Raw genomic sequence first — 16,787 nt, 5'->3', positions numbered from 1 at the left:
TGTTTTCTGAACAGGTATAAATCCAGTGCCATGTTAGATAAATTCTCAATTACAAGTCTCTTGTAGGCATAAGCCATAAGTTTTGTTTCATAGTACAAGGTTGCACTAACATAGGTTTCCAATGTCATGAGGGAGGCTGTCATAGACCTACTAGCTCAGTTTCCCCTGAATGGGGCTGAATGATAGGAAGAAGATGAAGATGAAGATTACTCAGAACAAAGGAAACAGTAGGACCAAACGGGATTAAAAAACAAAGAATTCTCAGGATAATTACACTACATGTCTTAGCAGCTACTAAACATTAATGGCTCTATTAAAAACCCATAGGTAACAGCAAACTTAATGGTGAAAGATTGGATGATTTATCCCTAAGATCAGGAAGAAGATAAAGAGGTCTGCTCTGGACTCTTCTATTAAATATTGTACTGGAGGTTCTAGCCAGGGTGGCTAGGCAAGAAAAACATTCCAGATAGGTTAAGGAAAAAGTTAAACTAATTCTATTGAGTTAACATGATCTTGTATATAGAAAATCCTAAAAATCCAAAAAAAAAAACAAAACTATCAGAACTAATAAATGAGTTCAATAGGGTTGCTGGACACAAGATCAATATATAACAATCAGATTTCTATACTGTTGCAAAAATGAAATGCAAACAATTCCATCCATAATAGCATAAAAAATACATAGGAGTAAACCTCAAAGAAATACAAAGCTTAAACTCTGAAAATAACAACAAACTGCAAAGGAACCAAAAAATGTTGAAAGAAAAAGATGTAAATAAATGGAAAAACAGTCCATGTCATGGATTAGAAGACTTTAAGTTTTGGGGAGTATTTTCATCTTATCTATAGGTTCAATGCAATCCCTATTAATCAGAATCCAACTGCCATTAACAGCTGATCCTCAAATTCATACGGAATTGCAAGGAACCCAGAAAATCCAAAACAATCTTGAAAAAGGATAAAGTGGGAGGACTCACATATCCTGATTTCAAAACTTACTACAGTGTAGTACCGGCTCAAGGACAGACCTATGGATCAATGGGATAGAGCTGAGAGTCCAGAAATAAACCCATACATGTATGGTCAACTGATTTTCAACAAGCCTGCCAAGACTGTTACCAAAACGCAAGTCCATGTGCCTGACACACAGTGAGGCCAAACAATACCAAGATGTCGAAGTTTGGAACAGAGAAAGGTTTATTGCAGGGCCATGCAAGGAGATGGGTGGCTCATGCCTTAAAACCCCCAAACTCCCCGAAAGCTTTCAGCAAAGACCTTTTTATAGGAGAAGTGAGGGAGGGCTTGGTTAGTTGTTGCAAACTTCTTGGTGTCAGATCCTTTGTTCTTGAGGTCAGGTCATGGTCAGGTAACGATGTTCCTGTAAATCTCCACCAAACAAATGTTGTTCTCTGTTCTGACAAGAAAGGGCAAGGTCCCAAGGCACAACTTTCACCTTCCAAGGTCCAGGTCCTGGCTAAGAGGAGGCAGATCTCAGTTGGTGGCTCCCTCAGGGCCAGGTCCCCAGACCCTGCCCAGCTGTCATCACTGAGGGAGCCAGGCACCCAGGACCCAACTGGCCCCCAGGCTCCTCAGGCCGCCCAAATGGCGGGAGCCAGGTCCCGCAGACTGTGTCCCATGCAGACTGCCGCCGCCATCAGGTCATGGAGGTAGGGATGGGGGAGAGGTTCACTGCCGCCTCAAGGCCTGTGCCTGGCCAGTGGGTGGCCTTGGTGAGGGCTCTAGAGCTCTGCAGGACACAGCCCCCAGCCTGTTCCCTGGCGCCCTCTAGCTCATCTGCTGGCCTGAGGCTGGGTGAGCTGGAGGGCCCCAGGGAGGAGGCCAGGATCCGCCTCTTACCTCGCTCCGCCTGATGACCACCACTCTGCCGACCAATGACTGAGCGGGACCTCCTAACCCCGGCTCTAGTTAGTGGTCTCTCAGTAACCGTTGCCTGGTAATGGGTTGCCCAGTAATGGCACCCAGCAAAGGCTGCGTGCTAAGGGCTGCACACTGCCTCCCTCTATTACAAGACCACTCAGTGGGGAAAAATAGTCTTTTCAATAAATGGTGCTAGCACAACCTGGATAGCCATATGTAAAAGAATGAAGCTGGACTTTATTCTATACACAAAAATTAACTCAAAATGGATCAAAGACCTAAATGTAAGAGCAAAAACTATAAAACCTATAGAAGAAAACACAGGAGTAAATTTTCATGACCTTGGCTTTGGCAAAGAATTCCTAGATATGACACCAAAAGCACACGCAACAAAAGAAAAAATAAAGGTTTGTACTTTAAAGGACACCAGGTAGAAGGTGAAAAGATCAAAGAATGGGAGAAAATATTTGCAATCATATATCAAGATAAGGGACTTGTATCTAGATTATATAAAGAACTCTTACAAGTCAGTAGTAAAAAGGCAAAATAACCCAATTAAAAAATGGGCAAAGGATCTCAATAGACATTTCTCCAAAGAAGATATACAAATGGCCAATAAGCACATGAAAAGATGCTTGACATCATTTAAGTCATCATGGAAATGCAATCAAAACCACAATGAGATACCACTTCACACCCACTAGTAAGGCCGAAATCAAAAAGTCAGATAAGTCCTGGCAGTGATGTGGAGAAATCAGAACCCTCATACACTGCTGGTGGGAATGTAAAATGGTGCATTTTACATTGTTTTTGGAAGCAATCTGGCAGTTCCTCACATGGTTAAACACAGTTATTATGACCCAGCAATTCCAAATACATGTTTACATAGAATTACACTGGCCCCATTACCTATGGTTCCAGGTGGACAGCAATAGGTTTTACCCAGAATAGACACTCATTTTGGATTTGGACTTATACACCTGGTGACTAAAGCAAATACCTTTAACACCTTTAACATCACAGCAGAAACTGTTTCAATTTGGACTTCCTTTATATACATCACTTGACAAAGGAACCCATTTTGCTGCAGGTGCAGTTCAACAGCATGCTAAGAAGCATACACAATAGACCGACATCATATACCTTACCAAACACAAAGTAGTGGACTGAATGAAAACTGAAACTGACATTTGAAACATCTACTTTCTAAATTAGGCACATCTCTTTCTAATAAGAGACAGAAAGAGTGGCTTGCATGACAGAATGTGTGTTAAAACATAACAGGCATTTAATTAAAGGGGGAATCAACAGCGAAGAGATTGTTGAGATACCCTGGGAAAACAGGGGAGGGAGGAAGTGGGGTAGTAACACAGAAACCACTAAAAATTTCTCCTGCAATTCTAAAAATGTTTCTTTTTCTCTGCCTGATCCTGTAGTACAGGGACATGAATCACATTTACAAGGTCTGAAGAAAGGATTAACTGCAAGCAAGACATCAAGACAATACCTCTAAATCTGTCTGAGGAATGATGGTATGGGATGTTTCTTCATCTGTGTAAACTGGGATTAATAGTTTCTGCATCTGTACTAACCAGTGGATAACACAGTCCTATAAACTCGCACTTATCCTACCTGCCTCCTATGACTGGGAATGAAGAAAGGGGAAAGTACTGGCCAATCTCATACTGTTGCCAGCTCTATGGATCAAGCGTCTTGCTGAATCTGATCGTCTTCTAAACCAAGGGCCAAATTCTGGGTAAGAATTAATGACACATGGATGATGGAGAAGTCTTGATTCTCAAGAATGTAGCCAATAAGTAAATAATACCAAAAACAGAAAAGAAAAAGCTAATATTATCTTGGTATCTTGCAAGAGGCTGAGAGCAAGAGAATAATACTCTTACCTAAATTTATAGATGCCCATAACACCTGCAGAAATAGCCTCCTTTATTTGAAGCTGAAGGTCCAAGATGGGTTCTGGGAGGTTTATGAAGGATTTAATCTGGGCTTATTCACGTGCTATGTTTTGATGATGCCAATAACATCTAGGGGATAAACACCTAGAATAATTCTAATGCTTCCTTTTGTTTTACGTATTCTCATTTTATAGGTTTTATATATTCCAGAGGACCCCTTTCGGGAGGCAAAATTAGGATATTGTTGCTGCTCAAATGCGTACAAAAGAAACTGTTCAACAAAAGAGCCAAAGACCATTGTGTAAATATGAACCTGAGTGATTATCTGTTAAGAAAGGTGCCTACCTATACACCATGTTTTTGTGGGTGGAGGGTAATAATCAAGGTAAAAAAAAAATTTTGTAACCTGAAACCAAGTAAAGAATAACTTGGTGGGCTTACATATCTACCACTGATAACCCTGATGTTGTTCTGATGGAGGTGATTGATCAGAGAAAGAACTAGACTTAGTTAAACAATTAATTGCTACATTGATTCAACTTATTAATACATTCACAAAATTAAAATTTCTGTGGTGGAGAGAGGTAAGAGTTGTGAGGCCTATACATGATTAAAAACAAGTTTGCACTGGAATATCTGGTAAACTGCAATGTTTCTTTAAAGTTATACCTGCGTTTCAGTCACTACACTATACAAATGGTTAGTATTTTGGTTTTTTATCCTTCCTGTTTTTCTGTCCTATAATGTAAAAAAAAAAAAAGCAGAAAGAATGCTGACAAATGTAATTATGAAAGCTTAACCAAGGATGGGGGTATAAGTACAGGATTAATTTCAGCTGGTCTGTTGTAACCCTGTGTTTATCCTTGGGAACACACCTGGAACCAATCATGTTGTTGACCCTTGGCCAAACTTGAATGAAATAGATTAATATAGTCCTGCCCAAGGTTCACAGACAGACCAAGGGACAACTTGCACTAGCTTGTCAGCACTGTTTAAAAATAAAAATTGTACAGATTGATGGTTTACACCTAGTTTCTGTTATGTTCCCTTGGTTTTTGCCTTTGAGCCTAGTCATGCAGCCTGATGCTGGCTATGTGAACAGAGAGGGGTATAAAAGACCTCTCCTAGTATAAGACGGATGCTCCCCTGAGACCAAGGTATAGCTCTTAGTGGTGGTTCACATTCTGAAGCATGTTACGTGTAACTGAGCTAGGATCCTTGGAGGTACCTGGTGGTTTTGAAGCTCTGGGACATCTGCCTATGTATTTTTTTCTCCTGCTGTACCAAAACCTCTACCTTTATTGAAGTCTTATGTAATACAGGACATAAGGAATAATCATTATTCAATATTAAGTGAATAAATGAAGATTACAAAATGTCATTGCAACAGTCACTAGTTCTGTTGCCTCTACATTTTAAATGGTGTTTTTGCTCTTCAAGTTACACCTTTCCCTTCATATTCTTTTGCTTAGTTGTCTGTCACTCCCTGCTGCTGTCAGTTTTGAATAGCACACCACTTCTAATGTGCTACCTCTAAAGCACCTGTTTGCTGAAAAAGCAGACATTCCAAGTTTGTTCGAAGTATGTTGCTGACTTAGGTCAATAAGATGAGAGAAAAGTGCTTATTATTCAGGTAAATGGGGCTCAGTAAATCATCTCACCAAGGGAGACTTTTTTGGAACAGGGGCTTATTTGAGGTATCTAAACATTTAAAGTCAAAATAAGAGAGCTGCAAAGTACATTACATCAATAAGATACATTATTTTCCAAATCAAGTAAAATTTTAGGCCAGAAATGAATGTGACAGGGAAACAATGAACATATGGGCATTTTTCCCTATCTGCTGGATTTTTAAACTACCTCTAGAAAAGGGCTTATGTAAGAATCAGGGGAGCCACCAGACAATGTTAGTATGTGAAAGACATGGAACAACTGTGAAACCTCAAATGATAAAAGAATATAAAGGTCAAATGTACCTTTATGTAGTCAACAAGATTTTGATATTCAATGTAGTTGCCTCCTCCCACCACAAAAACAATTGCCTAAAAGTGCAAACAGAAAAAAAATAGGTAAGTTAAAAGAAATAGTTAAAACAGTATTTTAACTCTCAAACATGGGGTTTAGTCTGGAGCCCATTCCACAACTTAGGATGTGATCCCTTGCTAGCTAGTATTTTTTTACCTAAGTGCCTGATGCTACTTCAATTATAAAGAAATTTATTTCTTAAAAAAGTCTATAAATTTATAAATTTCTAATTTCTATTGAGTAGTGAAATGAAGTAGAGATTTTTCAGAAACAATTCTGAGGAAAATAAACTTCATCCTTCAATTAAACAATACAAAATAAATCCAAAGGGCTTTTTCCAAAAGTCATTTTTGAATTTGTCATTTATAAAGAATCTTAGGTACATAGAATTGGATTTATCAAGACTGCCATACAGTAACCATCATAAAGCTATGTTTAGGACAAAGATATTCTTCAAGACTGCTTGGTTACCTTTCATCCTTCCATTTCAGGGACAGAGGATTTTTATATGAACTTACCTCTTGGAATGGATTTTTGTTCCTTGGAACTGAGCTGTAAGAACAACAACAAAAAACACACACAACAATTTCACCCAAAGCTTTACTTAAGGATAAAATAGGCATGGGAAACACACACACGCACGCACGCACTATTAGCTATGTATTTACAATTCTTCTTCCTTCACCTTCTTTGAGCCAGGTAGTGAAGTGGGATTCAGAGGAACAGCTAGATGAAGTACATATCTCAGTGTCTAAAAGGGAATGGGACAACTTGTTGACTTAAAAGTAAAATTCTAGGAGAAGACTGAGAGGGAAAAGGAAAGACTGAGCAACAGTTCCCACGAGGAGTGGAAATCTGGGTATAAGGTGAATTAATAAAATATATACTTTAGTAGTAAATTATGTAAAATTTTTACCATACTCAACAGATTAGTTTGTGGGTATCTACATTTGTGAAAAAACTGTGCAAACGCATGTATGTGAAGGATAACAATTTAGGAAGGAAAGAGGGGATGGAAGAAGGGAGGTGTATTTTGCTATAGCTTTCTTATATTTATATATTAATTACACATTTATATATTTGTAATATATTTCAAAAATACTTTCTTGTTGTCAAAGAGATCTTTTAATAAACACAATTTTCAAAGCTTTTGTGAGTCAAATATATATTTGAGTGCTAAAATAGGCTTTACAAAGATAACTTAGGTTTTCCTCACAAGCCATTTTTGAAAATCTCAACCAAGGGGAGAGAGCTATTATAACCTCTCAATTATTCAGAGGCTGATTCCACAGTTCCATCTTTTCCTCATTTCTGTGGCCTGTGTCAACATTCCATAGAAGGAGCCAGTAGCTGCCTTGACAGAAACGCCTCATAAACTTCCTTCTAGAGTGCTTTAAGTTCCTCTAAGAGTAGACATGAGATGAGAAGTGAGACTTAAATAGCACAGCATTACTAGTTATTAAAAACCAAGATCTAATTGTGATGAGACAGCTCAAGAGAAGGCTGAGTCTATTAAAAAATGAAACTGTGTTTCACTGTCTTATCAAGGCTAATATTCCTCCTCATTATCATGCATAAACTATAGGGAAGATTAAAAGAATTTCTCAGAAGTTTCTAAAAAGCAAAATATATCTACTGATGCAAATACAAGGAAGGAAAAATTGTAAGCTTGAGAACATCAAGAGTTGCAAATCCACCATTTTAAAGTGTACAATCAGTGGTTTTTAGAATATTTGCAGAGTTGTACAACCATCACCACTGTCTCATTTCAGAACATTTTAATCACTCGCCAAAGAAGCCCCATACCCATTAGTTGTCACTCCTCATTCTCTCCCTTCTATAATTTATTCTTTGTCAAATTCTTTCTTGCCAGCTGCAGTTGCTACCAGCAGCTTCTTTTGTAACTTTGGTAGTGTTTCTGATAAGTTCAGAAAAAAGAATAATCTTTTAGGTTACCAAAACAATATAATAATCAACTTTCTAGTGACTAGATTATCTGTTCTGACTACCTACAAAGATGTGAAAGCTTGGGATAGAGAAAAGACAAAGTTCTAAAGATCCCAAACATAGGGTATAGGCAATAAAGAAGCTTCACCCAAGTTTTGGTGCTAAAGACCATCCCTCCAGGAAGGTTTTTCCCTCCTAATTCTGCCTATTCTTTTTCTGTATCTTGTATGCTATTTTTCATACCACCATGGATTAAATCTTAAAAAATAATATCCAGAATAAAGTTAACAAATACCATACCATGTTTGTCATAAAGTATATAAATTATTTGCAGAATGTTTCATTGCTATAAAAAAGTATTCACAGCAATGATTCCCAGGGACTTAGATTTTATGGACCAGTTAAATAAAAAGCCAACAACTGGTATCCAACATAAAGCTCCCATCTTTTCATTTTGTCCAATAAGAATATTCATTTAAAAACACACAGATTATCCAAATTCTCTTCACCCACACACAGTTTGTAATACCCTCATCATTTCATTAAAAACAACAAACATCTAAATGTATTTTTTTGCATGTATACACTTGGAAGGAAAAGCATCAAAGTGTTAAGTATAATTACCAGTGATTACCTCTGGGTAAAGAGATTATACATACTGTTTACTTACCAGTTTTCTATATAGTTTGAATTTTTAATAATAAGGAGTTACTGATTTATAACAAAAAATCAGTAAAGTTATTTCCATTCTTGGTGAGGGTGGGGAAACCTACAACAAATTACACAAGACAAGAGCTGCTTACCTGTCATTGCCCCGCAGCATTTTGGGATCAAAATATCTATAGTCATCAGTTTCCTATTAAAAAAAAAAGAGAACTTTACCATGACTATGGAATTTTTCTTTAGAAAGTTCAAGTTTGGCTTATTTTAAGAATACCTGATGAATCTACTAATGAATCTATTAATTTGGTAGAGTGGGTAACCACCATCAACATTTACCGATCACTTACTGTGTGTTAAACATTGTTCTAAGTAAAATTACATAATCCCGTATCACCTATGAGGTAGTTATTATTATCCCTATTTTTCAGATGGGCAAGTTGGGGTACAGAGAAGTTATTTTAACTTTCCTAAAGTCACATGACAAGTAAGTGTGGCAACTCCAGGATTTGAACCCAGGTAGTCTAGTTTCAATGCCCCAGCTCTTAACCACTATGCATATTGCTTCTCAAAAATATACCTGTTTTGACATAGACAACAAATTTATGGTTACCAAGGTGGGGAAGGGGCGGAGGGATAAATTAGGAGTTTAGGATTAACATAAGAATACTACTATATATAAAATAGATAACCAACAAGGACCTACTGTATAGCACAGGGAACTATATTCAATATTCTGTAATAATCTGTAAGGGAAAAGAATCTGAAAAAGAATATATATATATAACTAACTGAATCACTTTGCTGTATACCTGAAACTAACACAACACTGTAAAATCAACTATACTTCAAAAAAGAGTAACTAAGAAAAATAAATATACCTGTTTTATTACCTAATGTACTTAAATATTTTTGCTTTTAGAATTTATTATATTATTATTATATGTCTATGATTTTACTGAATGTCCAGAATACCTAATACAGGTTCACAGTCTCTCATAATTGAAACCTCTGCAGTTAGATGTATTTTGGAATTCTGAATTTAAAAAATTGCAGATAGATAATATCATGCATAAACTATATATAATATAATATTCCTAGCGGGCAGCACCCCATCATCTAACACGTTAATATTTCTGGAGCTAAATAGATGAACATTAACAAAAAGTAGGATAAATCAAAACTACGAAGAACCTCAACTTGAGTTAAGGTTAGGTTTTGCCACCAAATGAGTTATATAAAATCTCTTAGTTTTCAGAACTCTTTGGACTTCAGAAGTTGTGGATAAGGGGTTGCTGACCTCCATACTACATTGGAAACTAGCTTCTTGATATTAAAGGAGCTGGAAAGTACTGCTTTACTGTTTATAATGTAGTCACTTCCTAATCTCTGCCTCCTTTGCCCTCCATGGTACAATCAGCCAAAGGAACTCATTCTTTTCTGAAATGTTTTCTGGTTCTTTTCTGGATGAACCTACCCAAACGTGATCAATGACAAACCATGCATTGTTGCCACTACCTAGTCCTGCATTCAATGGTGGACGATGCTAATCAATCACAGAACTCTCCCTGAACCCAAAGGCAGTGCCATAATCCTTCAACACTTTGCTCCAGGAAACCACTACTAGCCAGATGTACAAGGGAAGATGAAACTTACCTCATATCTTGCCTAATCCCTTTCTTTCATTATATCCAATCAAGACAAATCAAAGAACACTTAATAAACGTTAGTGATAAGAATTCATCTAGAATTAGGTTATAGCATTTTAAAGCCTTTGAGATATGATATACTCAAGATGATTAGTCAGGTCTAACTTAGTACACTTTGTTAATCTCTTCAAAGCCTCCAAATCAATTTGTCAATATGGGAACAAGACAGGGATAAGAGAGGGAGCAGGTATCTGTCTCATCTAGCAGATGGATGAAAAAATGCTTTCAAAGCTGAAAAATTTTACTTTTCCTAATTAATTAAAAAATATCTGTCTGTAGTAATGTGCCTTCAGTTATACAAAGTCAATAGAACTGATAAATGAACTTACAGAACTTGGAGAAACATCTGAATAAGACCCATAATTTAGCCATCTGTATGTCTATGACAGAAATGTGGAAGGTGTGTATATGTTGGAATGAGTAGTAGGCAGGAATTCAGAAGTAGTGGGTTTTTGGTTCCAATTCTGTTATTAAAAATAGTGTGCCTTGGGAAAAGTCACTTAATATCTCTTCGTTTCCTCTCCTTCACAGTTAAGATTCTACAGTTTCATTAAACTCTAAAGTTCTATGATTCTCTGAAGGGCATGGCTCTTGCCCTAATCAATATAGCACAGTGGTGAAAAATGTGGCCTGTCCAGCTCTGCCATTTATTAGCTGTGTGTCCTTGGGCAAGTTAATTGTGCCACAGTTTCTTCATCTATAAAATGAGAATAATTTTAAAAAATAGTGTTTTTCTTAGAAGGTTCGAATGAGGATTAAATGAGCTATATGAAAAATGTTTTGACTGGTTCCTGGCTAAAGAAATGCACAATAAATGTTAGCTATTATCATTATTATTGTACTTATCCATCATCTCAACTTCTAAATTAGGGACAGCAACAAAATATCCTGAACTTGCCTAACCCCTTGTGGATATGGTGTCTAAAATTTTGCATTTGTTTATATTTTTTTTTTTTTTTTTTTTTATTTATTTATTTTATTTTATTATTGTTTGGGATAATATCTTCCAGAAATTTACTGCCTATTATGAAGTAGTAGTCTATAAGACAATTAATCATAAATCATACTTCTCTCAGGCTTTTCAAGAATCATTCCTGAGCTTCCCTGGTGGCACAGTGGTTGAGAATCTGCCTGCCAATGCAGGGGACACGGGTTCGAGCCCTGGTCTGGGAAGATCCCACATGCTGCGGAGCAACTGGGCCCGTGAGCCACAACTACTGAGGCTGCACGTCTGGAGCCTGTGCTCCACAACAAGAGAGGCCACGACAGTGAGAGGCCCACGCACCGCGATGAAGAGTGGCCCCCGCTTGCCGCAACTAGAGAAAGCCCTCGCACAGAAACGAAGACCCAACACACCCAAAAATAAATTTTAAAAAATCCCATAAAATTAAAATGACCAGGGAAAAATTAAAAAAAAAAAAAAAAAGAAGCATTCCTTCTTCATATATTCTAGGATGTAGTAATAAATCTATTTTTACGACATTGTATACCACTTTCTCTATATTGATTCCCAGATAGAAGAATCCAATCCTTTTTAGCTTATCATTATACACAATTCTCTCATTCCTTTCATAACTGTAATTGCCCCTTTTGGGGCTTTTTTATAACACTATATCTTTGTTTTCACATGGACAGATTTTAAAATTTGTTTTTGCTAATTTCCTTTAATGTTATAATAATGTTTTAACAATTACAAAATAATGACATATTTAACTGAAGATTCTGTTCTCACTCTTTCTCTCAGCCTGGTATCCTAAGTCTTGATGTCAAGTCTATAGTGATCCAGATCAACCCAAACGAGGGTTTTGATCATGAGGCTTTTCTCTATTCCAGATAACCACTCTCTTTCTAGTTGCCACAGTAACAGGATGGGCTCTTTTATGAAACAGATTGTGTTGATTTTTGCATTCCTTTCTTGAATTATAAACAGATAGCTTGAAAACCCATTCTTTAAGTAAATGCTCATATTTATTTACCCATTTATCTCTTCATCAAACAATTTATCTCTCTCAATTTACTTTTCAGCCCAAAGAACTTAGTGCCATCTGAATACATGCACTTAAAATTTTTACTATGCACTCCTCTCCTAATTTAATTTCATAAAATTAAACTGATCTGGTACTCTTTATAGTACACCAACTGATGCTCACTAGTTCTTTTTTATTTATAGAAACTTGCTCCTTAGGACATATATAGGATATAATCTACATTTACTTCGGATGAAAGCTGGCCAGAGTGATGTAGCAGCCGAGAAACCAATTCCCATTATCTGTGATAATGGCTAAAAAAGGCTGTTTGAGAACATGGACTCTTTCCTTTCCATCATGTAGTCTGCTGTGATTAAGCCCACAACAAACTCTGAGTTTATCACTTTTTGTATATAGTCTGGTATGTTCAAGAATTTATAAGTACAGTGTTATATGCTACTCACAGGGTTTGACTTCATCTCCATGAGATTGTCTAAAATACGAGTAACAGGTAGATTCTGTGAAAGAGATCAGGGAGTATTTTGTTAAATATTAGAAGAAATAACAAACCAAAATTCTTCTCTAGTAGCAAAACAACCTAATCATTCTACAGTTCAGTATGCTTACCTTTCAATTAAACACATTCTAAGATTAAGTATTCTGTGAATGGTGTCATAGTTGTAAATACCCTTGGCATTACTCAAGGTTCCATAGAAAAAACGTAATTTTTAAAAATGTGTAGGTGTATCCAGGTTTTAGTACAAATACATATTTGGGCTTTTTACTTTGTTGGATGTCTGCTTTTTAACACCAGTAATTGTAAGCTTTTGTTTTAATTGAGTAAGAATCCCCACCCCCTTTTTTTCATTTCCTTTCTGCAGGTTTGTTTATTTAAAAAATAGTACTTTAAGTTTGCACAAATATATGAGATTAAATGACCTAACAGAGTTTTTTCATTTCTAATGTATATTCTTCTAGCCAAAAAGATACTTGTGTTCTTTGAAAAAATGGGGAAATGGATGCACACACTTTATTGACCGCTTTAATTTTGCCTGGGATAAATTCCAAATTTTCAATGACATACTACATTATCTTCTTACAAAAGACATTCCACTTTGAACATAAAATGTATAACACTGGGGTTGACAGAAGATTGCCCCTTGACATGCTTACATGCATGGGGATATGAAATACTATTGCTATGTTTCAATCTGACCATTTTAACCATTATTTTGAACGTAACAACACATTGGGTACAGAAAATTTACTAAGTGACTATTATGCCTATTCAAAGTACCTTCCTACTGGGATGGTATTCTGCCCACTTTGAACTGATATTTCCTTTGTGAACTGTACAGAATATTCTGGAAAGAATAGTTTTCTATCTTAGAGATTTCATACAACAGAGGCAACATTAAATCTCATTATTCAAATAACTGTAGATAACACATTACTATTTTACAAGTTTTATTTTCTTTAGGTCATAAAACATTTTATTGTTACTAAAATGGACCATCACTAAGGAAAATGCTGCTTTGCCCAGACAGAAAATAAGCATTTCTTTTTCCTTTTTCTTTCTCTAGATCGGCAAGTAAAAATCTTTCAAGATAATCTTAGGCAAGTAAAATTAAAGCTATTTCATTATTCTCTGATATTTTTATTGGCCAGGAACTTCTTAATATAAACACAAGCACCAAATGTTCAAGATAACTGAATGTACTTTCTGAATTCTATTTAGAATTTGAAAAAGAGAGCTCAAAATTTTACCTTTTAAGTTTTGTTTCAAATAAACTTGAGTTTGTTCACTTAAGAATGTAAGTCTAAACCATAACTTTCTCTAAAGAATAACTGGGTCCAGATTTAAATCTATAAAAATGCTTTATTCAAAAGAGAAAACTACAGTTACAAATTTGTTCTAAGTAACACCAACAAAAGATGAAGTACTTTGCAACATAACAGGAACAATAAAAAGAATTCTGGAGCAAGGCAACATTATAAATTATAACATTTTACTAAAATTAATTTTATATCCATTTCTCTATTTACTTTTAATTATCCGTTTAGCTCTCTGAATTGTACTACGGTATTAGACATGTGCAATGGAGAAAAGTTCAGAAAAGATTTTATATAATTGATAAAGCCATATGAGTCATATTACTTTCATTGTATTTGTGAAAATAACTGGAAATTTGAATATTTCATTTAGTATAAAAATAAGATTTTTCTAAAAGGTACAGTTAAATTTTACTTTGCATTTCATATCTCTGCTGTATCTGAAGATAAGCCTGTCAGTGAATAGGTCATTAAATAACACAAGAAAAATTTCTTTCTAGCAGTACAGTTCAAAAGTTTAAGAGCCCAGAGACAATTCTTTATGTTTTTGTTTGGTCTTTACAACCAGATAACACCAAAAGAGTCATCTACTACTGCCACACCACACAATAATTCACACACTGTCACACATTAAGGAAAACTTGCAGTGTAGAAAATGATAAAGGAAATACACAATGTCTTTAAAGGCCTAAGAAAGAGTACTTCAGGAAACAACTTCTGAGAGCTCTGTCATCAACTAATGCTCTATCTGGCCTACATGAAGACTTAATTATTTTAAAATGAATTTTATATTGATAATAATTTATATACAAGATAACTAAGTTCTACTAATTGAAAAAACTGAACCGTGGCAGCTAACAGAGAGAAAACAGCAGAACAAAACCATACAATTTTCTTCACTCAACAAATGGTCTGTTCACTCATCTTTAAAGACACAAAAAAATTTTGTACCTCAATAACAGAGGTACAAATAAAATTTAATCAAATGAAAGCCCATTATTTTAAAAATTCCCAAGCATATTTTTCATTGTTTTTAGAAACTGTTTCAGAAATAAAATGAAAACTGTTATTGTCTAGGTTACTAACTAAATTTTTATTAGTAGAAAGCCTCTATATATATTTAGATTTGAGAGACAGAGTCCCATACATGTGAATAGCCTAAATTAAGGATCACTATTTCCAAGATGTTCAAATTTCAAATATATGAACTAGAAACATTACTGGGAGAAAAAAAATACAGTGAGAAATTAATTTCTAAAAATCCTTAATAGTTTTATGACCATAGTCACATTTTATGATTTTAGTCACTGGAAAAGTTTAAATAAAAACAATGTTAATTTTGTCTCTGATGGCATAATTGCTTAAAAACAAAATAAAAATAAAATATGCAAAGAAATTAAAAAACAGACAATCTAAAAAACGTAATACAGTCCTATATCCAAAACAGTTAAAAACATTTTTCCCCTCTAATTCTCCTAGGATTAGCCACTTGTTGCCCTGTATTGCCATCTGGTCTATGGTGACTATTTCCAACTCCCCCCTCCTCGCCACCCACCCCCCCCAGCCGGTAGCCTTGGATTTGGGATGATACTCTGACAATGAACTAGGCAGTGAAGTTGGGACAAGAGTTGCTGCTGTCTTGATTATCAAAGTCCTGAAGAATGAAAAGCAGTATGTGTACCTTCTTGAAGAGAATACTTATCTGGAAGACTGTATTAGCCAAGTAAAGAATAAGATGGAGTATGTGGATATTGGAAAGTTATCAGTGAAGTAGATAGGAGGAAGGGGAATAAGATGGATCATCTATTTCCAAAATTTTAAAATTATAAATCAGAAGGGATCTACAGAGTGAATCTAATATCCACATCTTACAGATGAGGAAAGAATAAAATATATAAAGTGGTATTTTTTCCAAAACCATAGCATATTAATGGCAATAAAATCAAGAAACAGGATTACCTAGACCCAACAAAACACATCCAATTTCCATCATTCAGGTTTAACAATTATCAGCTCATGGCAAATTCTTATTTTATCTATACTCTCACTCCCCACTCCCTAGGCTGTTTTAAAACTAGTCCCCGATATCAAATCATTTTATCAATAACTATTTCAGTATATATATCTCCACAATATAAGACCTCCTAAAAGAAAAAAACACCCTATAACACTACTATTGCACCTAAAATAATCAGCAAATATTTCTTAATACAGCTCAATATCTAGTCAGTATCAAAATTTTCCTGCTCCATAAATTTATTTCTTACAGTTTCATTGTTCAAATTATAATGTTAATAAGGGCTATACATTGCAATTAGGTGATATATCTTTTAAGTCTTTTTTAATCTACTGAATTCCACTGCTTGCAATTTATTTGTTGTTAATTCATTTTTAAAAGAGGGATTATTTAAGCAAACAAGCCAAAGAAAGTGAAATAGAAGACTTTTTAATTATGCAACTTAGCACTACATTATTCATCATCACGTTCTTGTACAATTATCCTCACATAAATATATTTCAAATCTGCGAATATCATTCAAATGGTTTTATGTGATAGCTAATACTTGTGATATATAAAACTTATGCTGCCCAAGAAACAAAAAAGTATAAAAGGCTCTTATAAGTGACCTAGAAAACTGGACATGACAAGACATCCTATTCTATCTAATTTTTTTATAGCTTAAAATGTTTATTCTGATAAAAAATTGGAACAAATACTTAGAGACTTAAGAGGCATAAATTAAACAGAATTTTACAAGTGTGAAACAAAGAATTCATCTCTTCCAGTCTCTTCTCTGACATTTTTCTCAGTTCCCAACCTGCCCTATATCTACCTTAGCAGTTCCTCT

At 35.2% G+C, this 16,787-nt stretch overlaps 1 protein-coding gene across 1 annotated transcript in view; it reads right to left on the bottom strand.

Moving 5' to 3' along the window:
* Positions 1-16,787, bottom strand: part of SCFD1 (sec1 family domain containing 1) — a 135,415-nt gene that overhangs the window by 8,005 nt on the left and 110,623 nt on the right. Inside the window, exons 16-19 of the mRNA XM_036842038.1 lie at positions 12,570-12,623; positions 8,573-8,625; positions 6,341-6,374; positions 5,774-5,839 (exon numbers count right to left, since the gene is read on the bottom strand). Of these exons, the coding sequence (XP_036697933.1) occupies positions 5,774-5,839; positions 6,341-6,374; positions 8,573-8,625; positions 12,570-12,623 (207 nt within the window). The remainder of the gene's footprint in view (positions 1-5,773; positions 5,840-6,340; positions 6,375-8,572; positions 8,626-12,569; positions 12,624-16,787) is intronic.

The sequence above is a fragment of the Balaenoptera musculus genome, chromosome 2 (assembly GCF_009873245.2).
Source record: "Balaenoptera musculus isolate JJ_BM4_2016_0621 chromosome 2, mBalMus1.pri.v3, whole genome shotgun sequence".
NCBI classification, from domain to species: Eukaryota; Metazoa; Chordata; class Mammalia; order Artiodactyla; family Balaenopteridae; genus Balaenoptera; species Balaenoptera musculus.
Note: the sequence above shows the minus strand (reverse complement) of the source record. Positions and strands in the feature narration are given on the sequence as shown.